This window comes from Triturus cristatus, chromosome 8 (assembly GCF_964204655.1).
Source record: "Triturus cristatus chromosome 8, aTriCri1.1, whole genome shotgun sequence".
Lineage (NCBI taxonomy): Eukaryota > Metazoa > Chordata > Amphibia > Caudata > Salamandridae > Triturus > Triturus cristatus.
This window is the reverse complement of record NC_140591.1, coordinates 437,593,974-437,617,789: the sequence shown is the minus strand read 5'-3', so window position 1 is coordinate 437,617,789 and position 23,816 is coordinate 437,593,974. Positions and strand designations below refer to the sequence as shown.

Genomic DNA, 23,816 nt, shown 5'->3' with positions numbered 1-23,816 from the left:
CCTGACAAGAAGTGTCTTCGGATATTTGCCATCGATGGAAGGAGGACCCTCTTTCACTCCTCTCTGCCAGTCAGAGGACACATGTCCAAGCAAATGTTGGACACTTGTATCCACAACCACATTTCTGTACTGGAAGCACGCTCATGTCTATGAGGACATCTAGTTCCCGTGATAAAGAGACTGGGTGCTTGTGCATATGTGTGTGTCAAGGAAGGAGAAATTGTGAATTTATTAAAATATGAACTATCTATATGTAATGTACTTTACATTGAAAAACCTGTGGTTGTCTTTAATTTACACCTTGTTTTGTTTTTCAGGAAAATTTGAATTTGGCTTTGAACTCTGCCTCGGCTATTGGATGCCATGTGGTAAATATTGGGGCAGAAGACCTGAAAGAGGGGAAACCATATCTGGTCTTGGGCCTTTTGTGGCAAGTGATCAAAATTGGCCTGTTTGCGGACATAGAGCTCAGCAGAAATGAAGGTGGGTTTCTTTCATGTTTCTTAAGATTCAGTGCTGTTTTAGAGGTTAGGTAATTAAGGAAAAATGATTGGTTTTGTATATTTGTATCTTAAATTGGTTAATGGGTAGAGGGGGCTGCCTCAGACTGAGCTCAGCCTCTTGGGTTCACTTCCCACTACCAGAATGTGGTTACCTTGCAGGAGTGAGAAAAAGGCAAAGGAGCAGCTGTAGTATGAGTTTGGATCCCTCGTTTTCTCATAAGTGCCTCATAGGGGTTGAAAATGGAACAGCAGTGTGGCATAGATGGTGGCAACCCAGGGTCATTAGTGGAGGCTGTTATGTCTACCTGGGCTGAGGTGGCTACTGCTGATGCCAGCAGTGCAGATAATAAAAGATGCAGACATTTCTGACACAGGACGTTCTTCCTTAAATGGTATGAATATATGGGACCACAAGACTGATTTCAGCAGGGAAGGAGGACTAAGATTATGATGTGAGGTGGCGGGGGGAATCTACTAGAACAACATCTGACACATTTCACCTCACCCTTTACATAGAGTGATGGGAGTTTTTGAGACCAGACCAAAGAAGCCAAATTAAACTTAAGTTTCCCCGCATAGACAAGAATCTTTTTGTTAAACATCTTGGAAAGCTTTGAATACTAAAGTAGGCAGTGGAAGAGGGCAAATTCACCCAAGAAGTGACTATAGAGTAAGCCTGGGTGGTGAACTCCGCTCCGTTCTTGGAGTTTGCTGACTTTTTCGCACTTCACGTTCCACGGAGTTTGCAGAGTTCCGCAAAACTCCTCTCCGCTTTTCCTCACTCGCACTCACCAACCAAAAGTTGGTGAGCATGAGCAAGGAAATCCAACACTAGACCACTTCTCAGCAACATTTCTCAATGCGGGCGGTCGCTGATGGTCGCTACCGTTCACGTTGAGAAACCTTCTGTTCACGTTGAGAAAGCTGCCGCTCAAGTAGAACTTCTACTCGAGAGGCAGAAAGAAGCTGTGCCCTCTTGCACCCCATACTAAAAATCAGTGCCAACGGCAAGAGGTAACCCAATCCGCGGCTCGCAGAAGTCCGCATAGCTTGGGAGAGTTTTGTAGTCACTTCGCGAACTCCGGCCAGGCTTACTATAGAGGCATAATCAGAGAAACAAAGCAGGATCACCCCACTATACAGTGATCACACAATTATTTGTGAGTGCCTGCTTCTCCTGCAGAGGAAAATTGAGACATTTTTACCGGTCAGAATGGAGAAGGGATGGAAAAGGGTGTGGGTAAGTTCAAAAAGAAAACTTACGAAGACGAAAGCACTATCTCCTCTATAGCCCAACTACCACCAAGATCAGCAGAATCTATAGTGCACAATGAAAAGAAGCTCATCCAATCCTTTTGTGTGTAGGGTTATTTCAAAGTTACTCGTAGTCACTGATACATAGCAGTGGCCATGAGAACTTTTGCTGGATAGCGGCTAATCATATTGAAGCTGGCTGCGTGGAGATGGTCACTTAAATATCCATAACTGAAGGTGGACAAATTAACTTGATGATTATTCCACACAAACCTGAAGGCAAGATATATCGATGGTGATGGTGAACTTCAAATTCAAGAGTTATTTCTAGTAATGACCTTAGGAGTGAAGGGTGGATTATGTCCCTCTGACATTCCTTCTGTCTTGTGTGGTTGATCCGGATAGCATATAGAAAATTTAGGAAGGTTTGTTTGTTTTGCCAGGGATATAAGGAGTGCCACTGTGTCAACGACTAATAAAAATATTTAACCGCTTCGGCGCTGCGCAAATTCTCCCGTTGTGCGGGAGAATTAATGAGTGGGCGTGTTTCGGACGGCCGGGGGCATTCTCCGCACGCGCCCACCGTGACATCAGACGGCGGGTCTGTCCTGAGCACCGAAGAGGTTAAGTAAAAGCTGGCTGTACACCGTAAGCGGTAACAGCAATGTGGGAAATCTCAGATCAGATACATTCATAAAAGTTTGTGAGATTTGGAAAAGATTGTAATTATACTGCAACAACACTATAAATTACCTTGCCTACCTGTATCATCTGCAGATTCTGGAACGTGTTGTCCTCCAACATTTAAAACCATTGTTATGTTTTTTTTTGTCATTTTATTTTTCAATATCCTTGTTTTCAGTTTGATGATTTGCATTCTTTGCCTGCAAGGTGCCTGCGTTTCACTCTCATTGAAAGTTGTTAGCATAGCTCTTAGGCCTAGGCTGGGAGAGGGAGGTTATTCCTAGCATGCTGTGGTCATAGATTTCCAGTTATGCATTGCTAACTAGCAGAGTGAGTCTATGATTCTACAGAAAATAGTTTGAGAATGTGACGTTACAACAGTTGCATGTTTTAGTATATTACCATGGGATGTCTGAGGCAGATGAGAGGGGTAAAGATCATAATAAAACTTTCATTCCCGTTAGTAATTCCTGATATTGTCACCTCACTCAACCTTTCATTAAATCTTGGCACTGTACCACAACCGTGGAAAACAGCAATTGACAAGCCATCACTTAAGAAGTCTTTTTCCTCAACAATAGATCCAAATAACTACCAATCTATCTGTGCTGTGCTCTATCTGGGAAGAATCCTTGAAAGTTTAGTTTGTTTGGCAAATTACACTACCTCAAGGAGGACAGCCTCCATCTTACATCCTCTGTGCCATGGCACAGAGTTGGTGGTCACTTTTGTACTTGATCTGCAGGGTCTGGTTGATCAGAGTGACGTTGGCGTCTTCATGCTGGTTGAGCTTTCATTCGCCTTCAACACCATTGATAATGCACTGTTGTTGGAGAGACTGACGGACAGTAGCTTTGATTTAACAGGTATGCCAGTGAAACACAAGTGCCATTCAACTTAACCAATGCAACATTTGGTTTGTGAACATGATGTTTTAGCTAATACCCTACCACCTTACATCAATGGACGGCACTAAACTTTCTCAAAATAAATCCAAAATACAGCTCCTCATCACCAAATACTATTTTTTAAAAAGAACTATATTAGCTAGCCTGAGAATATGGGTCCATCTCCACTTCCCTCTTTTTCGAGTGTAAAATGTTAAAACTTGCCAGGTCCTTCACCTGGCAAATCAAGCGTTTGAGAAATATCCGAGCACATATTTCCCAGAAGTTCCACACTTCAGCAGTTTGGCTTCAGCAGATTGGCTTTGATTTAGTTCTGACATGACTATGGAAATTCTATTTAGCTTGGGCTTCTGGACAAGCTAATCAGACAGCTTCAGTTGGTCCAAAGTGCAGAAGCTTGCCTTTTGACTGGAACAAACCAAAGGGATCACATCACTCCTCTCCTCAGACGTCCTGGCAGGACCCAGTCAGAAAGTGAGTGCCTTTGAAATTCTTAGTAGTTGTACACAAGGTAATTCAAAACTCCTCCCTATCTTTTACGGTCCCCAAATTTAAGTTCAAAGGTCCTTATGCTCTTTGGGTCAATGGCATCTTAAAGTCCCTAGTATGTAACAGTCAATTTTTCAGATAGGGCCTTTTTAAACACAGTCGCTAAAGCATGTTGATTCTCAAAGCTTGGCTGATCAGAGAAGCACGATTTTATTAAAGACAAGGCTAGCATTATGCATTAACTTCTATTCACAACTTCCAAGCAGCAAACACTTCAAAATTCTAAAAAAAGAACGTTATATATCTCATAAAGACTGGATCAACCAGTCCCATGCCTCTACAACTGAGCCACATTGTTGCTCTGAGCGAGTGGCGGCCACTAATAGATGATGTGCTGTTATATGCCAAGGACCTTGCGTGGCCTGGACAGTACGCCTTCCACTGTCACAAATCGAGGGTTGCCAGCCTAACATCACACTGAACCACAGAAGACTACACATCTCTACTTGGAGAAGCAGCCATGGGAAAACATGGCGGAAGTGAGGACTAGACACCCACTCCCTTGTGGCCCTACCTGGTGATACCTGCAACGCCCCAAAAGGATTTGTGAGGTCTGGGGAATCTTTGCTGCCAGACCTTGGAATTATGGAAGGTTCCTTCTCCTGCCCTGCTTTCCCCAGGGTCATCCTGCCCCCCCATGTGCTATCGTACCTTGTGAGGAACTATTGAGGACCTGTAAACCTGCTGCACCAGGTCTGGGTGCATGCTGGGGACTGTCAGAGAGAGGAGATGCACACCAAGTATAACATGACTCTTGACTCCCCTGAGGCCTTTCAGTGACTATCCAATGGCACTGGCTGCTCGTGCTTCCCTGAAAGGGTACGTGGGCCAGTAGTGGCATGATAATATACTCTTGATGCAGCCATAGAGTCATACGGGGAGATGAGGCCAGACAGGCCCCCAGTGCTGATGCCGGCGCAGACCGAAATGGACCAGTACATCAGATCTATTTCTGGTGCCTGGGGGGCCACTGAGGCCCCTTTCCCCGTGAGTACCGCTGCACAACAAACAGACCTAGGCATTATCCTCAAGGCCATTCAAGACTACAGAGAGGCAGTGGAAACCAAGTAGATGAAGTCTGGGTGGATATATGCCGATTGCGCCAAGATCTTCCTAAGGTGGCACACATGGTGACAGAGACTGAAGCAGGGTCTCTTTGTTGGAGAATGAAGTAGCAACCCTTAAACATCTAGTCTCTCAACTCCTCTTCAGAATGGCATTTTTGGAAGAACACGCTGAAGACGCCGAAAATCAATCCCGTAGAAATAATTTGTGCTTCATTGGCTTTCCAGAGGGGGTCGAGAATTCTGGTGTTGACTGTCTGTTGGAAGAATGGCTCTGGTCCTGGATCCTAACTGATAAACTATCTCATTGCTTCGTGGTGGAGATGGCACACGGGTCCCTGGCCAGGTGACTGGCCCCCGGAGCACCCCTCCACCCCTCACCCCCACTCGCACTGTAATAGCACGCATCCTTAATCATCGAGACTGGAATGTTATCCTCCGTGAAGCTGAAAACCACCAGAACCTGACCTTTCAAAACTCAAAGATTATGATCTTCCCAGACAACACCCAGACAGTCAGCAATGTAGACACTCCTTTGAGGAGGTTAAGCAGAAACTCCTGGCTCTTAGAATTCAATATATGCTCATCTTGCCAACGCAACTGAAAGTGATCTTTAACTCATCTACCTATTTCTTTGACACTCTGGAGCAATCCTGGGAGTGGGCGAGGGGGCAACACACACCTCAGCGCCCTGGAATGATAGAAGCAGCGGGATCACGGATGGAGGGAGTCCTCAGAGGAAAATAACCCACTCAAAGAAAAGGAGATCTGAACTACGAAAGGAACAGGGCTCACTGAGGCCATCCTGTGCTGTAAACATTACTGGTGCTCTGGACCCAGAATTTTCACTTTCTGATACCCCGTCTCTTTTTAGAACACAGGATGATGAACCCAAAATGCTCACATGATCCGTGGACCAGTGTGGTGAGCGGAACCGGTCTAGTAATACGAGGGCGACCTTTATTATAGACATCTTATGGTATCTTGCTAATTACAGTTGCTGGTGCTCTGTATGGGGTGGAAGGGGGTTGGTGGGTATTCTCTTGCTGATTTGAGATAAACAGTGATTGCTGTCAGGAACGATAATCCTTAAGTGGGGTAACAGCTGAATTCCTAGACCCCTTCTTAGTGTCTATATGTTTGGGTATGAGGTGACAGATACTTAAGGGTTGGGGTGGGGGCAGTAGGTGGGATGGGTTGTTGTTTTGTTTTGTTGTTCCGATTTACTTTTACATACAGTTGCCACTTTCTTTACTTACTGTGCACACTCATTTGAACACAACATGTTTTACTGTTCCACTGGGTGTGTTTCCCTGCAGTCCCCTTGGCCTCACTTGGAGAGACGAACAACCCCATTGATTCCCATATCCATCTCAAATGGTTAAAGTCCTTTCAAGGAATGTGAACAGCCTTCTTGACTGTATAGGAGGTTGTCTGTTCTGCGTTATACAAAACATTTTCATCCAGAGGTAATCATGCTCCGGGAGACCCACCTCTTAGGCTCACAATGTTCCTTTCTTGGTTGATTTGGCTATCACTGAGTGTTCCACTGCAGTTTCTCCTGCGGTTCACAAGGGGTGACAGTCCTTTTACATAAGGCCTTTCCGTTGGTTGTCTCCATGTCTCAAGAGAGACATATGGGGATTGAAGCCCGCCTTGACGCTGGACACTATAAATTCATATCAACCTATGTCCCCTAGCAGAATCTGCAGTCGACATTACAAATGCTTTAAGATCTCTTGGTCTCCCTTATCTAGGGACGTCTCTGGTAGGGGGCGACTTTTACATGGTCCCCGACCCCATGTTGGACACTTGTGAGCCTCCTTGGGGAGGTCGATGTGCGTGCTCCTCCCAACTTACACTGTGGACCGACTCGGTGGGCCTATGTGAAACATGGAGATCGTGGAACCCCTCTAAATAGACATATACCTGTGTGTCTGTAGCACACAAAATGGTCTCATGAATCGATCAGATCTGGCTGTCAGCCACTGACGTTCTCCTTCTGAAATAAGTGCAGATCCTCCTCTGAGGCATTGCTGACCAAGTTCCTCTCCTCCTAGAGATAGGATATCTTCAAGGACCCCTGCAACTTATGTGGCGCTTCGGTACCTAGCACCTTGTGAATCAGGACTGTGATGACTTTGTAGAGGAGGATATCAAGGTATTTTTTTAACTTAATTGCAACACTGTTTATTCCGCTGGGACCCTAAGGGCATCCAGCAAGCTGACCCTGGGAGGCTTGATCAAGGGATACATTAGGAGTAAAAAGGCACGCCAACTGGCACAGGTGGCAGACGTAGAGCCCCAGATCCTATCTTCAGAGTGGCAAGGACATTACCGCTCCTCCGAAGATATTGATCGCCAATTGGTCCGTGCTGTTCACGGTGACCTCCACTAATGCACACTTGAGGTTGCCCAAGTCTTTACAGATTACTACCGAACACTATATGCGGCAACACCCATGTCACTACTCCTGTGTCAAAGTCAGTATCTTCTACATCTGTGTTTAATTTTTTCTATGTCCTCATGTTCCCAGTCTCAACTTGGTTGTGTCAATGCACTTTTATCAATGTCTCTCTTTGAGTTTCCCTCTATAATTAGTTCCATTCCGGTGTATTGGGAGAATGCCAATGTGTGTGCCATTGCTTCAGTATCCCATGTCATCATATCATTGTTGATGTCTCTATTTCAGTGTCCCTTAAACATCTAGTCTCTCAACTCCTCTTCACAATGGCATTTTTGGAAGAACACGCTGAAGACGCCGAAAATCAATCCCGTAGAAATAATTTGTGCTTCATTGGCTTTCCAGAGGGGGTCGAGAATTCTGGTGTTGACTGTCTGTTGGAAGAATGGCTCTGGTCCTGGATCCTAACTGATAAACTATCTCATTGCTTCGTGGTGGAGATGGCACACGGGTCCCTGGCCAGGTGACTGGCCCCCGGAGCACCCCTCCACCCCTCACCCCCACTCGCACTGTAATAGCACGCATCCTTAATCATCGAGACCGGAATGTTATCCTCCGTGAAGCTGAAAACCACCAGAACCTGACCTTTCAAAACTCAAAGATTATGATCTTCCAGACCACACCCAGACAGTCAGCAATGTAGACACTCCTTTGAGGAGGTTAAGCAGAAACTCCTGGCTCTTAGAATTCTATATATGCTCATCTTGCCAACCCAACTGAAAGTGATCTTTAACTCATCTACCTATTTCTTTGACACTCTGGAGCAATCCTGGGAGTGGGCGAGGGGGCAACACACACCTCAGCGCCCTGGAATGATAGAAGCAGCGGGATCACGGATGGAGGGAGTCCTCAGAGGAAAATAACCCACTCAAAGAAAAGGAGATCTGAACTACGAAAGGAACAGGGCTCACTGAGGCCATCCTGTGCTGTAAACATTACTGGTGCTCTGGACCCAGAATTTTCACTTTCTGATACCCCGTCTCTTTTTAGAACACAGGATGATGAACCCAAAATGCTCACATGATCCGTGGACCAGTGTGGTGAGCGGAACCGGTCTAGTAATACGAGGGCGACCTTTATTATAGACATCTTATGGTATCTTGCTAATTACAGTTGCTGGTGCTCTGTATGGGGTGGAAGGGGGTTGGTGGGTATTCTCTTGCTGATTTGAGATAAACAGTGATTGCTGTCAGGAACGATAATCCTTAAGTGGGGTAACAGCTGAATTCCTAGACCCCTTCTTAGTGTCTATATGTTTGGGTATGAGGTGACAGATACTTAAGGGTTGGGGTGGGGACAGTAGGTGGGATGGGTTGTTGTTTTGTTTTGTTGTTCCGATTTACTTTTACATACAGTTGCCACTTTCTTTACTTACTGTGCACACTCATTTGAACACAACATGTTTTACTGTTCCACTGGGTGTGTTTCCCTGCAGTCCCCTTGGCCTCACTTGGAGAGACGAACAACCCCATTGATTCCCATATCCATCTCAAATGGTTAAAGTCCTTTCAAGGAATGTGAACAGCCTTCTTGACTGTATAGGAGGTTGTCTGTTCTGCGTTATACAAAACATTTTCATCCAGAGGTAATCATGCTCCGGGAGACCCACCTCTTAGGCTCACAATGTTCCTTTCTTGGTTGATTTGGCTATCACTGAGTGTTCCACTGCAGTTTCTCCTGCGGTTCACAAGGGGTGACAGTCCTTTTACATAAGGCCTTTCTGTTGGTTGTCTCCATGTCTCAAGAGAGACATATGGGGATTGAAGCCCGTCTTGACGCTGGACACTATAACTTCATATCAACCTATGTCCCCTAGCAGAATCTGCAGTCGACATTACAAATGCTTTAAGATCTCTTGGTCTCCCTTATCTAGGGACGTCTCTGGTAGGGGGCGACTTTTACATGGTCCCCGACCCCATGTTGGACACTTGTGAGCCTCCTTGGGGAGGTCGATGTGCGTGCTCCTCCCAACTTACACTGTGGACCGACTCGGTGGGCCTATGTGAAACATGGAGATCGTGGAACCCCTCTAAATAGACATATACCTGTGTGTCTGTAGCACACAAAATGGTCTCATGAATCGATCAGATCTGGCTGTCAGCCACTGACGTTCTCCTTCTGAAATAAGTGCAGATCCTCCTCTGAGGCATTGCTGACCAAGTTCCTCTCCTCCTAGAGATAGGATATCTTCAAGGACCCCTGCAACTTATGTGGCGCTTCGGTACCTAGCACCTTGTGAATCAGGACTGTGATGACTTTGTAGAGGAGGATATCAAGGTATTTTTTTAACTTAATTGCAACACTGTTTATTCCGCTGGGACCCTAAGGGCATCCAGCAAGCTGACCCTGGGAGGCTTGATCAAGGGATACATTAGGAGTAAAAAGGTACGCCAACTGGCACAGGTGACAGACGTAGAGCCCCAGATCCTATCTTCAGAGTGGCAAGGACATTGCCGCTCCTCCGAAGATATTGATCGCCAATTGGTCCGTGCTGTTCACGGTGACCTCCACTAATGCACACTTGAGGTTGCCCAAGTCTTTACAGATTACTACCGAACATTATATGCGGCAACACCCATGTCACTACTCCTGTGTCAAAGTCAGTATCTTCTACATCTGTGTTTAATTTTTTCTATGTCCTCATGTTCCCAGTCTCAACTTGGTTGTGTCAGTGCACTTTTATCAATGTCTCTCTTTGAGTTTCCCTCTATAATTAGTTCCATTCCGGTGTATTGGGAGAATGTCAATGTGTGTGCCATTGCTTCAGTATCCCATGTCATCATATCATTGTTGATGTCTCTATTTCAGTGTCCACGACCCGGTATCTTGGTCTGTCTGTACAAATGGCAGTATCCCAATGTCAGTGTCCTAACTTGGTGTCACGGTTCAGGTTCTCAATGTTAATATAATTTGTCTGCATAGAGCTTATATCAGTCTAAGGCTACTTCAAACCACTTTTTGTGCATAGGAAAGAAAGTATGAGGTATGCAAAGAAGGTAAAGGGCCCTGAGGGTTGGCATGGAAAAGAGAACCAGTGGTGGCAGAAATAAACAGGGCAGGAATTTGAGATTCTTTAGAAAGGAAATTAATAAAAATGTGAGAATTATATTTTTGTTTGAAGAAGGGATAGACTCACTTAATAAGGGGCATCTGGCAAAGCATGTATATACAGTTAACTGATGCAAATATCACATTTTGCTGCCATACTCTTAGTTATTTTGTTCAGTCTCTTGCATTCTACATAGGAAGGGCACGTTTTCTCCCTTGGAAAAGTTCATTTTATAGTGCAGAAAAGGTCCTATACTTTTATTTGCATGGTTTAGTCCAAGGTGAATTATCTTTTTAATGGGATGAACATTTAATTTAATGGGTGCCATGTAGCCTTTTTTTTTCCAGAGTTTTATATAGCGCGTACTAGACCCGAAACATCGGGTATCAGAGCGCTTTACATGAGCACCAGTTTCGTTACAGAGGACACATTCATTTTTTTTGTTAGTCAGAGGGAGAATAAGTGATTTGCCCAGAATTACAGGATGTTGAGCGTCGTTGCCGAGACTCGAACCCCGTTCCCCAGCTTCGAGGTCCACCTTACTTGCTTACAAGAAAGTTTAGAAGGGCAAAAGTCAACATAAGCTTTTCAGCCCCTGTGGGTTAGCCTACCACCTTCCCCCGACTAAAAAACATTAACCAGAAGGTGTATTTAAGTATTTCACAATAAATGTCAAATGCTAACGTAATGTAGGCAATCAATTGACGAATATTTGTCATTTGTTGATTTCTTTCTCTTTACACAGAATACATTTAGACTGGTGATTGGGGTGTTATAGGGTTGAAAGGCAATGTGAAGATTTGACTGTGCTCTGGTTTTTTATATTTTTTCTCCTACAGTGTGAACTTTATTTAGTTATTTATTTATTTTAAGTTTTATATAGCGCAAACATGTCCCGAGAGGGTATCAGAGCGCTTTACAAATGATCAGGGTGAGAGAAACAGGCAAGGCCGACAATAATAAACAATAGTAACAATCACAGTAACAGCGCAGGATTCTATTGCTCTTACGTTTATGACCAGGTATGCAAAGACCAGGAAACATGTGATGTAATGGAGAGAATAGCTGGGCTACTATGTAAACACTCTTTCAAACCACCCAACTCACCTTTCGTACCCACATGGTACACTAACAGACACTTGTATGATTCAGCTAGTTCTAAAAGAAAAATCACACAGTGAAATATTGAGTTTGATGGTGTTCGCTATTCTTGTATTGCAGCCTTGATAGCCCTACTGAGAGATGGAGAGAGTCTTGAGGATCTGATGAAGTTGTCGCCTGAAGAACTGCTCCTGAGATGGGCCAACTACCACCTGGAGAATGCTGGCTGCAACAAAATCAACAACTTCAGTTCAGATATTAAGGTAAATACTGCAACTAGAGCCAAGTATCAACCCTCTGCCTTCTCAGGGTGAAGTCTCATAGTATGAAGATGTTAACAATTCTCAGAGGATATCCTGAAGATGTCTAGTGTCAGTGCTTGTAGCAAATCCTCATCAAATCTATCAATTGGGATTAAACATAGGTAACACCAGATACAACACTTTACTAGTTCTTTGTTAGCCCTTGCTCTGTATTTTCTGTGTCTGATCTAAGAGGCATTATGGCTGTGACATGAACAGCAAGTCAGCACGTTTTTAATGTCTCTGTTTAATTTTTATAGTTTCTGTTCCTTATCTTTTCCATGGCCCATCAGCAGCAAACAGGCGGCTGTTGAAGGGCGATGGGTGGACACGTGATCAACAATGAGAAGTCATCAAGGGTCAAAGGAGGTGAAATAACTTACACTTCACTAGCAGTTTGGTGACCCGACGATTGTGAACCAGACTATGGCATTTCTATTCTGTTGCTGTTTGTAGTAGAACTGTGTCCCCTTCTGACTCTATAAAGAAACTCATAGGTTAACTTACTTCAGAATAGACATTCTTATAAGACTCATTGTTCCGGCTTCCTGGAGTGCATTTCCTTTCTTCATTTTGTGAGAAGATTTACTTTTTTGCTTTCTATTTTAATTACAGTAATATTGTGTGAAAAGCCTAACCTACTTATATTTTGTCTGCAGTAATGCTGCTTCAGTTTAGCACAGTCCGAGGATTTCAAACACATTGATTGTTCATAATCGCACAGACAGATCTTTACCTTTTGAATAAGCATAAACAAATCATAACTAAATGTTCTGACATAGAAGGACCCAAAAGTATTTCCTATCTGCTTTTGAATCTCATTTTAAGATCACAATATAGAAGAACCAATTTTCAAATTCCCAGTTTTCGTTGTGGCAAGTGAAAGAGAACACCATTGGTAGTTATCCGAATTATTATTATTTTTTAAATTTTGTTTTATTGCATTTTCACAAAAAGAACCAAAAGAAATGTACACAAATACAAAAAAAGGAGACAAATTATGCAATCATTATGCAACGTAGTGAAAAACATGTTGTTCTCCCGTTATAAACAAAAACTAAAAATTTCCAACAGTATCAGAGCATATTAAACCATTAGTACAATATAGCGCACAATGTATCCGTTGAGTCGTATCAATCCAAATATTCGCAACAGGTGAATATGGTTCATAACAAAGCATGCTATAAACATATGCCTAGTTTCTGATCCTCTGATTGAACAGTATAAGGGAGCCATCACTTCTCACCACACTCTACCCATTTCCCTCCAATGTTTCATCTAAAGGATGAATCTGCAGGTAGCCTTTGAGTGGCTGCCAGATACCACGAGGGTGGGAGGCTATATGCAGTAGTGCTGCATAAGTGTCACTAGTTGCATTACAATAAATAAGGTCCCGAACCCAATCGCTCGCAGTTGGGGTCTGTGCTCTACCCCAGTGCAGGCACACCCGGCGCTTCACCAATAGGAGAGCAAACGCCGACAATCGCCTAATGCATCTCTTAAGGGGCTTGACATATACCAGCAATGCCATCAGCGGTGAAGGCTATATAGTGTGTTCCACCATAAGGGACAAGTGGTGGAATATGTCCTCCCAATATTGCCTAACTGGTGCACAGTTCCAAGCGAGGTGTGGGAAATCTGCGTCTGGCACCGCACATCTGGCACATGAACTAGAGACAGTGGGGCTTTTTCCAGCCATTAATTTGGGGGTAGTATACGCCCTATGGAGATATTTAAAAAGTAGCAGTTTATGCTTATAGTTATTCGAAACATGCCAGGTATGTGCACAGCAGTAGGACCATATTGTGTCTGTGAGGGTTTTGCCTAGATCTAGTTCCCAAGCCAGTCTGGATTTGAGGCCCACTGAAGGCCGCATGGATTGCGATAAGTGGTATAGGCGGGAGATAACATGGGTATTATCCAAGGAACTAATGACTAGCGTGAGAGAGGGAAAGGCAACTGGTTCTACAGCAGCATCAGGTAAAGCTCTCATCAAGGCACCGTGCACTCTATGTTGGAGGAACTTTCCATTTAGGTAGGGCCCCCCCCGCGACGCCAATTCAGTAACAGTGCATAGACGGGAGTTTTTAAATAGGTAGCCCACGGTGTGAAGTCGCAATTTGTTCAGTGTCCGTTTAGTATGATTTTCGGTGGTAGGGGGTATCCACAGATTATCGAGCAAAGGTGTATGAGAGGAGTAAAGGAGATCATACTGCAAGTATCGGCGCAGTTTTGTCCATGCCCAACAGGTTGTATATAGCATCTCTATTTCAGTGGGGCAACTCGGGAGTCCTAGTGGCAAGATCGATGGGAGTGAGTTTGGATGCGCCTGGGATCTCTCGGGTCTAAGATATTGTATGCATGCATCGGGATGGTACCAGTAATATGTGAAATGAACCTGTGCCACCAGGTAGTAAAGTTAAAAATCAGGAACTCCGAAACACACCCCTGTTTGTATGGCAATGTAAGCATATTCCAGGCTATTCTGGGTTGTTTGCGTGCCCACACCAGGCACGTCAGTATGGAGCGCAGGGTAGCAAAGAAAGATGCTGTCAATGCAATTGGAATATTTTAAAATAAGTATAGCAGATGCGGTAAAACAACCATTTTAATTATGGCAATTCGGCTGGCTATAGAGAGAGGGGGCTTAGTCCATCTGTCGACTTGAGTCGTTAGCTGGGCAATTGCAGGCCCATAGTTAATGCGGAATACCTCTGCAGCATCACTAAGCAGATAGATGCTGAGATATTTTGGGGGAGCAGTACACCAGTGCAATGGGAATTCTATATCTGCCTGGGTAGTTGCAGGTGTTAACGGAAAGTTATCCAAATTATTGACATTGTCCTGGACTCATTCCTTACCCCAATCGTAAATTCAAAACTTTGAAGATACATTGGGGCATTGATATGGCACACACAATAATCTCTAATAAATTGATATTTCTGTAACGCCCAAAGTTGTGATAGAACTGACATTCAGATTTTACACTATGGCTTAAATGCAGTGGGCATAGAGGCTTGATGTTCAGTTCTGCCTTCCCAGGAGTTGTACTTTGGGTCACAATATGAAATTGAGATTACCCTGTCCATCCTAATTATTAGATTATATTCAATAACACAAGTGTAATCTTTAATGAGAGGATCTTGCCAGGACTGTAGGAGACTAATGTGTAATAACTCAAGTGCATAATTTATTTTTATTCAGCTGTCATTGGAGCTTTTTAAAGAGATATATCTAATATGCCAGAAGTCTAAGGGTGTCTGCAAATGCCCATATATTTTGATCTTGGTGATTTCAGTCTTACTGCATCCTCTTTAGTAGTCAGGCATGTAAAGTGAGGGTCTTGATATGCTCTCAAGAAAAGGAATAAAATAACAACTTATTTTGACATTTGCTGGCAGGATATTCCATCACAAACATGGCAGATGTTTACCGTATTGTTCCAGGGATTCTGCACATACACAGAACTATGTGCAGGAAAAAAAGGACCTCGCCCTATAGGGGCTAAGCCTTCCTACCGCCTCAGCACCCAAAATCCCAGGACCGACTATCTATAGTGTCTCATTCATTCTCCTACATAATTACGAAGCTATCTATAGTGTCTCATTCATTCTCCTACATAATTACGAAGCTACAAATGATCAGACAACCCAGGACACAACACTCCAGACTCTCTCCGGAATTGGGGTAGATACCCTTTCGCTCACTCAGTCATGCTCGTCCACAATAAGAATTGTCAGAGTCACTGTTATATTTAAAATGTTTATTGTAAATATAGTGCTCTATAATGCAGTATATGAGCCACAGCCAGCAGCCTAACGCATAAACTTAAGACTGTTAGCATCACAACAAGTCCATAAATTTCAAAGGGGGATCTCATGATATACCAACAGTGGATTAAGTGCTATAAGGCCTAACCACCCTCCCCTTGACAAGAAGAATTTTTATTATATAAAGGAATATCTCTGGGCTTTGTCAGCAGACCCCATACCTTAGTGAATAGATGGTATTTCTACATCATAGGAACAGCATAGCCCTTCTCCCTGGAAAGGTCCCTCTCCAAATGTCTGTTAAACCAACATGCCATCCCGTAATATCAAAACATGAGTCTTCAACAAATGCAGCTGTGTTATCGTGTTTTGTCTAGGTTTTAGGCACTGACCAGAACAGAATAACAAGGGGCATTGTTTTTTGACCTGGCACAGCGTGTTCAGACTAAACTCCAGGAACAGGCAGAGAATGCAGAAAGCAGATTGGTCTCATGTGAAAGGCACAAACAGAGTCTTGGAAAATAAAGTCATGTAGTAACGTGCGCAAAAGCAGCATCATGGCAGCAGAGCTCATACTAATTTAGCAATCTCAACAATGATCCTAACGTCCATACTACACCCTCCCCTTGGCCAGGTCGTAGCATATAGATAAAAGACCTGAACAAAGTTCAAAGGTAAGCAGAGTCTAGAAGCGCTCTAAAAACACAAATTGGAAAATGTTTTTAAAAAATCCATCAAACTACATGAACTTAAGAATGCAAATCGTTCCAAAAGGACATCCCTGTCGCTCGTAGCAAAAAGGGACGCCATAAATCAAGTAGGTCGAAGGAACACATGTGTTCCTCATAATCCGTTCCTCATAATCCGATGCCTCTAAGAGCATATCATGGCAACTTGCATGGTATTCAATGAAACGCCATTGCAAAAGGTGCTGTGCAGCCGCACAGATATTGCACTCAGCCAATACTCCAAGTGCAGCCGCACAAGCCATATGGTTATCTCCAGAAAAGGCCTGGTCATGGGCCACTAATGGACCCATTAACAGATCATAATCTGGGTCTGGGTATGAAGTATTGGAGAGGCATACATCCAAGGCCCAATAGAAAGGGCATCGCTGGCAGTAGAACACAGGTTGCATGCAGGTGAAATACGCAAAGCGAAAAGTTAGTCCATAACTTACGCTAAGCGTTGTTAATGACAAGCATCCAAAAAGTTGTTGCATTCGTTCACGGTACAGTTGCAATTGGCAGGGTCTGTGCATTACCACATGATGGGCAGCCACCGTGTAACAGGAGCAGAACGCCTGCTGCCAACGCTAATATTAAGGAGAACCCTCCAAATGTGCTGGACAAAATATAATGAATAAAGGCTGGTGTTACTCCAAAGCTCGTCTAAAAAGAAGTCACAAGGCCGGGTCCCACAAGGTAAAAAAAATTAGCAAGACCTTCTGTGTAAGACGCATTAAATATTTGATGTATTAGTTCCCCAGAATGAGGTGGGGGATTTGTGTTGAGCAGTGACTGAATCTCACTAGAGGGTCTGGCCACCTGCAATTTAGAAGGTCTCTTAAGCTGAAGTGAGAGCCACTTCTTGTTGAAACAAAAGCGCTTTGATTTTGCTCAACTTATTGAAATCTGTTTTCAAAGTCGGAATGGAAGGCCAATAGAAACTATCTACATTCCCATGCGGGGTGGAAAAAGCACATTGCTACAACAAGTAACACGTTGTGAAACTATTACTATATACGGGATTCCTGCCCGTAAGCCACAGCAGTCATCGCTATTCAAAATAAGATAACTGCCATTAGAAAACAACGTGAGAGCGAGAATTATTGCTGGGACGGGCGTTCCTTTTAAAAAACAAGCAAGATTAGGCGCAGACACATTACATGCGTTGTGTAACTTAACGTGTTTGCAAACTAGTGAATGTCCTACCGTGGAATCACAGTCCTCCCCTGTCAGGAAAACTTCCGTACCCTCCCGTTGACATCTGTAGGTGAAAGGCAGGGACCACAATTCATGAAGAAATGCACTACCCAGGTGTTTAAAGCAGCTAATTCGGAGATGTTTCATGCACGATTTAAATCGAAACAGCGAAAATGACAGAGAGATAACACCATCAGTTAACCATACTGCTGAACAATCTCGGCCACCGAAAATGGCAAATGTTCTAATTGTTCAATGTGTAACAGCGTGTATGTAGTGTCTTTCATGTACATGAATCTCTGTTTATCAGTTAAATTAAATAGTAAAAACAATGCTGAAGCATTTAAATAATCCCATGGTACTTTACCCATTTTGAGTGTTTGCAATGTCCATGCAAACTGCATCACTGATCGTAATTGATTCTGACCATGGTATAACAAGGATACATCACTTTGAACAATATCAATAACAGATGAAACAATATTATCCAAAGTATACATTTGTGAAGACAATGTATTTATGCTATTGTCTACTACTGCAAAGACTTTTTCCAAATTAGCTTTGTCAATTTGACAAAGATGGAATGCTGCTTCCATCTGTGAAAATTTGCATACTTCATTGTAAGCAGCATAGATGAATCTTTTGGATCTAGGAGTTCTTGGACCTAAAATAAAATCAGCCAAATTGATGTCGCTCGTCAAGAGAGACAGGTGTTTTTTCACTGACTACAGAGTGGAGTGTTCCAACCATTGTTGACACAATTTACCAACTGAATACGTGGTGACTGAATGTGAATGGGGATAACAGAGATCAGGTCTGGATTGTGTGAAGCCGGCCATTGCATTATAAAAATGCAGTTGACAAGCATTAGACATCAGTGATATTCAAACTGTCATTTAAAAACAAAGCTTGTAGCATATCAATTGTATAATTGGTTTGAATATGCCAATTATCATACTCAGCTAACAATGGAATGGACGGAATGTTAACATTATTTGTTGTAGCCAAGCCAAAACAAGTAGTTTGGTGTACTGTATCATTTAGAAATAATATTTGAGCCGGAATTAGACATGCATGATGCAAACTCTCTGTTCCTTGGACCTGCCAAACTTTAGTGCCCCAAATCGATTTAAAATCAATTGTAGTTTTCCACTGCTCATAACCTTCTGAAGCCAAATCGGTTCTAAATTAATTTGAATAGATCAATTTAGTGTGCGTCAGAATAAAATTAGATTGAGAATTATTTTTCAATTAAAAAAAAATAGGACCCAGGTTTGGACGCATTGTAATCTGTGAAATATGTGGAATAAGTGTTTTCGAACTACCCTTTAATGTAGCTGGACAATGTTCCCATTGTGTGTAATTAAATACAGGTCTTAGTGTATTGGTTTTATGCAAAAAATGATGCCCCAAATGTTGATAACAGAATAAATCTGCATAATTGGCAGAATTTAAATACAAATCTTCAGCATCAAAAGCAGCATAATACTTTAAATGAGAAAACAATGAATGGACAGCATGTACATCCCAATTCTTCGAATGTATGTCCTGTGCCATCACATCGAATGCAACTTTATCCCAAACAATGCCATCAGCAACAGGGAAGGCCGAAATGTTCACAAGTGCTTGATCACATTTCATGATATGGGACGATGTATGAGAAGCCAGAATTCCATTGACCAACTTAACAGCAGAGCATTCCGGCAAATAATGACCATTGATTAGCAAGAAGAATACTGTCACAAATCCATTCGACATGAAGGGGAAAATCAGGATAAACACCAACCAGATGTAGGTCCGGGGTGGGACCAGGTAAGTCTTTTTGAACCAAGCTACGAAAATGTTCATTTTTGTTGGTGGAGGTGCCACAGAGGAGGATGAGGAGCAAGAGTCATAAGAGAAGCTCGTTCAGTCCCCAAAATACCTGCTAGCTCCCACGTTCAATAACGGTGGCAACGAGCATCAGCATGAAGATGTAAAGGACTGTCCGGTACTTCAACTCAGGACTTATCCGCAGGATAAGCATACTCGACGTTTGCCTCAGAAGCGGATGAAGTCTTAACAGGTGAAAGGTCAATGGTAGTCTCCATCTCACCCTCCACGACGCGGGCATTAGTCGAAGAGGCTGAAGGCGTCAGATTCAAAGAAATAGCATTGCATGAAACACTAGGAGTCACACTATTCAGAATAGGCCAGATGGTGTAGTTTGACATTGTCAATTAAAATGTATCTGTTTTCTTTGCGGCCAGGCAAAGGTGGTAGTATCACAGTATGAGTACCCTTTAATCCAAGAACTGGGACCGGTGCATGATAAGAGGGACCAAATTATTTTTTGTTCTCCAGCTTTTCTCGTACCAGATCTCCAATTTTGGGAAGCCAGACGGCGACCGGGATTAGGAGTTGTGATTCATCGGAAGTGGGTAAATGTTCTGTAGCGAAGCTGTCATGGGTCTTCTGTAGGTTCTGTAACATAGTAGAATGGTTATTTATGTCAAAGGTTGCGGCAGCCACCACAACGTCTGGACCATCAAGGTCTGGCACAAACATTTTAATGCCCAAGAGCATTTTGTATCGTGTCTGCCCACCCAGAGATCTTCTTGGGAGATTATTGAGTGCACGTTGAACTCCATACAAATAGGCCAGCCAGTTCCGGCCAGTACCTAAGACTCTAGCTGCCAAAGACTGCTTTAAGTCACGGTTCATTCCTTCCACTATTGAATTGCCCTCAGGCCTGTATGGAGACAAAACTTCACCAGCACCCCCAATGAATTCATCGCTTCCTTGTACGCCTTAGAGGCGAATGCTGGACCATGGTCCGAATGGAAGGTGCCACAGGCAAACATCCAGACAAAGACACGCAAATCTCTAATGACATTTTGAGCGTCAGCGCTGCATTGTGGCCAATCCCATAGGAATCTAGTGCACGAATCAACTGCAACAAAAATATATTTATATGCAGTATCAGATGTCAATGGACCGCAGTGATCAAGATATACACAGCTAAACAGCTTATTAGATATATATAGCTGTGTCTGAGGTGGTAGTAAAACCGTAGGCGGTTTGATCTGTTGATAAATGTCACAAGAATGTACACAATTACGGATTTGTTTATATAAACCACACCACCAATATCGTTGCTGTAAAATAGAGATAGTCATATACACTCCAGCATGTGCAGCAGCCATGCCTTCATGAGCGGCTATGATCAAAGCAAGTCTGCGATCCATGTTGGGAATCAGCCGATCCCCAACTGATGGAATTTGAGCATAAGGAACTTGTTCGGGAGAAAAATGGTAAGAATATTTTGAAGGGAAGCCCTGCGGGTAAGCAGTTTCATCCTTCGTGGCCGCTATTGCCACCAGAATATCATTATCTACTTTTGTCATGGACCTTCTAAATGCTGCTACGGAACACGTGGCTACTGCAGACTTGGTCACCTCGTCAGCCAAAGAATTACAAACAGCATGTGTTCCCACTCGCTGATGGCCAAGAGTATGTATAACATGTGTGAGTGGTAGACGTTTCTTAAGCTCCGCCACTCTAACCCAAAGCATTTTATGCTTTATTGTGCTGACTTTAGAATCCCGATAATCATTCTGAGACCAAAAGAATAAGTTGTCATTGAAAGACTGAACACAGTAGTAAGAATCCCACACAATGAGAGTAGTCACAGTAGGATCTGAAAACTTGAGAGCTAGAATTAGAGCACACAGCTCCGCCAATTGTGCCGTACTGTCCCCAAGTGCCTGTGTATGCAAATGGAAGACTTAAATTCACCATTTACAAATGAACCAGCCACAAACGTGCAAGCCACTGAATAAGCATGTTTGGACCCGATGACCGGTTGAGCCGAGCCATCGGTATAAATGATACATTTGTACTGATCCAAAGGAAGCAACGACAATGGAAGAGGATGAACATGTTTATATTGTAAAATCGCCTGAGTCTGAAGAGCAGGATCTAAGATAAACGTGACATCTGCCGATGTCAAAGAAGTAGCCCATCTTATCCAATGGGGAAGTAAAGCCTTAGAGTTCGGTACACTCGACTTAGTCACTGCTTCTAAAGCAGGTATAGACGATACCATAAGAATGAGTTTCCCCTGCGCCAGCGAGCGTTCTTTCAGAATCACCATTTGGACTGCAGTCAAAATCTTTTCAACTTTAGAAAACCACATTTCCGCTGATGTGTACAAATGTGGCTTGTATGCTATGGGTACTTTGTCACCTTTGTTGAACGCCAAGTAAGTGAAACCAACCGTTCCTGGTAAAATGCATATGACCCGGTTCGTTGAATTATCACGCATCAACAGATAGGTAATCATTAGCAGATCTGACTGCAAATACTGTAGAATAGAGATATGTTCCAGAAGCCAGCAGGCAGAAGAAAATGAAGGTTGTATCAATGCATAGAACAGTTTGATACGCTGGGCATAATCTGGGATGTGTGTCCTCCCAAAATTTAAAAATCCCAGCAAAGACTGAAGCTTCTTTAGCATAGATGGAGGTTGCAATTGTGCTAATTTCTCCAGAAAGTGGGCTTGTAGCCCAAAAAGAGTGCCGCAAAGCAAGCGATGTGTGATTTGGCAAAATTAAGTTTTTATACAGTGTCGGTGAACGACAGAATAATTCGGTCGACTCGGCCAAGATGCAGTGTCAGTTCATCGTCCGTCAGATAAATATTGTCTACGTATGAGAACGCATCTGGGACTATGCTGTGGAACAGAGACACAACACATGCAGCAAAAGCCCTGGGGCTGTTCTTATACCCCATAGGCAAACGTGTCAACTTTTTTTGATTTCCGACGGCAGTTAATGATGTCCAGTCACTGCTTCCAGGAGCCAAGTTGTGACTATAGAAACCATTGGATATGTCCAGTGTTGTTTTGTATTTTTTACGAACAATGCTGTTCACTAGCGCAGAGCTGTGTGTGTTCTGTACCGCAAACGTACGACAATCACTATTCAAATCTCGATAATCTAATACAATGTTATACAAACCATCCGGTTTCGATACCGGGAAAAGAAGGATTATTCATTGGCGATACACAGGGTTCAATTACACCTTGATATCCCAATTGGGTCAGAATGTCACAAACGGGAGCTTTAGCCTCACGTGTGATTGGATAATGCGGTTGCGGCATAGACTGTAATGGAATCTCATGTGCCGGCGAATCTTTATCCCAGCCCACTTGATTACGGTACACTGCCAGAGGGCGGGCCAATGCCCCCTCCGATGCATAAGCCTGTTTAGCTCCTTCAGGGACGTGACTCGAAAAACTCGAAAGTATCACTTCCTCCCCTTTAGAAGCAGCTAGAACAAATTGTGGAGGCCAATCTGCCTCCACCAACAAGGTGTCATACGAGGAAGTGAGATTTTCCCAGAAAACCTCTGTAATTGTACGCTGTATATCACCCTCAATTTGCAAGACAATTTCATAAAGTCTATCCGGGGGGGCAACTAGGGTATGTGCTGTTTCTACTGTAATAAATGTATCAGTTGCTCTCGCCTCCAGATAGGGACGCAGTGCCTCCCGCAGTATGGTAACCTCCCCTGCGCTGTCGAGCAGAGTCACTGCCCATGTCCAATCTAGGAGTAGCGTTCTCACCTTCTAAGGTATACTTCACTGTTAAAGCAGCAACTTTCTTCTTTTGATAGAGTGGTTGAAAATGAGGCAGTCCCTCCTGTTTGGCTTTGACGTCAAACTGTTGTGGTTGATCCCGTCCCTGTTGTGTGGTCGCACTCTTTCCGCGATCCTGTCTCGACCCTTCACCGACTTGAGAGTCCGATTTGTCCTGTATAGAATGAGGAGAGCACTGATCAGGGACTTGGAATCTATCACGAGCCTTAATTTTCGCGCGGTCGCGCAAATCATAAGTACGCTCAGAGGAATCAGGTGTCGTGAACCAGCATGCAAACCTTGCTTCTGTTGTTGCTCCCCCTGCTTTTTATTTCTCCAGTTCTTTTTAGGAAAGAACGGGTGCCCATCTTTATCCGTCTGGGTTTTTTGTTGATTCTGAGTTTGAGTTTGTGTAAAAAGCTTAATTCCCAGACTCTTGCGCCCTAATGTTTTATAAGCTTTAGAAATAATCTTAGATAATTTGCAATGTTAGTCTGTGTCAGCAACAGCCTCCAAGCGTTGTGCCACTTGTAACCTTACAGCTTCACCCTTCACATTAGCAAGGATCATATCGCAAACAATATCGAACACTCCCACCAGTCTCATTCCCAACTCCAGGGCCG

The 23,816-nt window shown here is 43.5% G+C and overlaps 1 protein-coding gene across 1 annotated transcript in view; it reads left to right on the top strand.

Moving 5' to 3' along the window:
* Window positions 1-23,816, top strand: part of LCP1 (lymphocyte cytosolic protein 1) — a 228,884-nt gene that overhangs the window by 123,525 nt on the left and 81,543 nt on the right. The window contains exons 7-8 of the mRNA XM_085621839.1: window positions 318-483; window positions 11,697-11,839. Coding sequence (XP_085477965.1) covers window positions 318-483; window positions 11,697-11,839 — 309 coding nt within the window. The remainder of the gene's footprint in view (window positions 1-317; window positions 484-11,696; window positions 11,840-23,816) is intronic.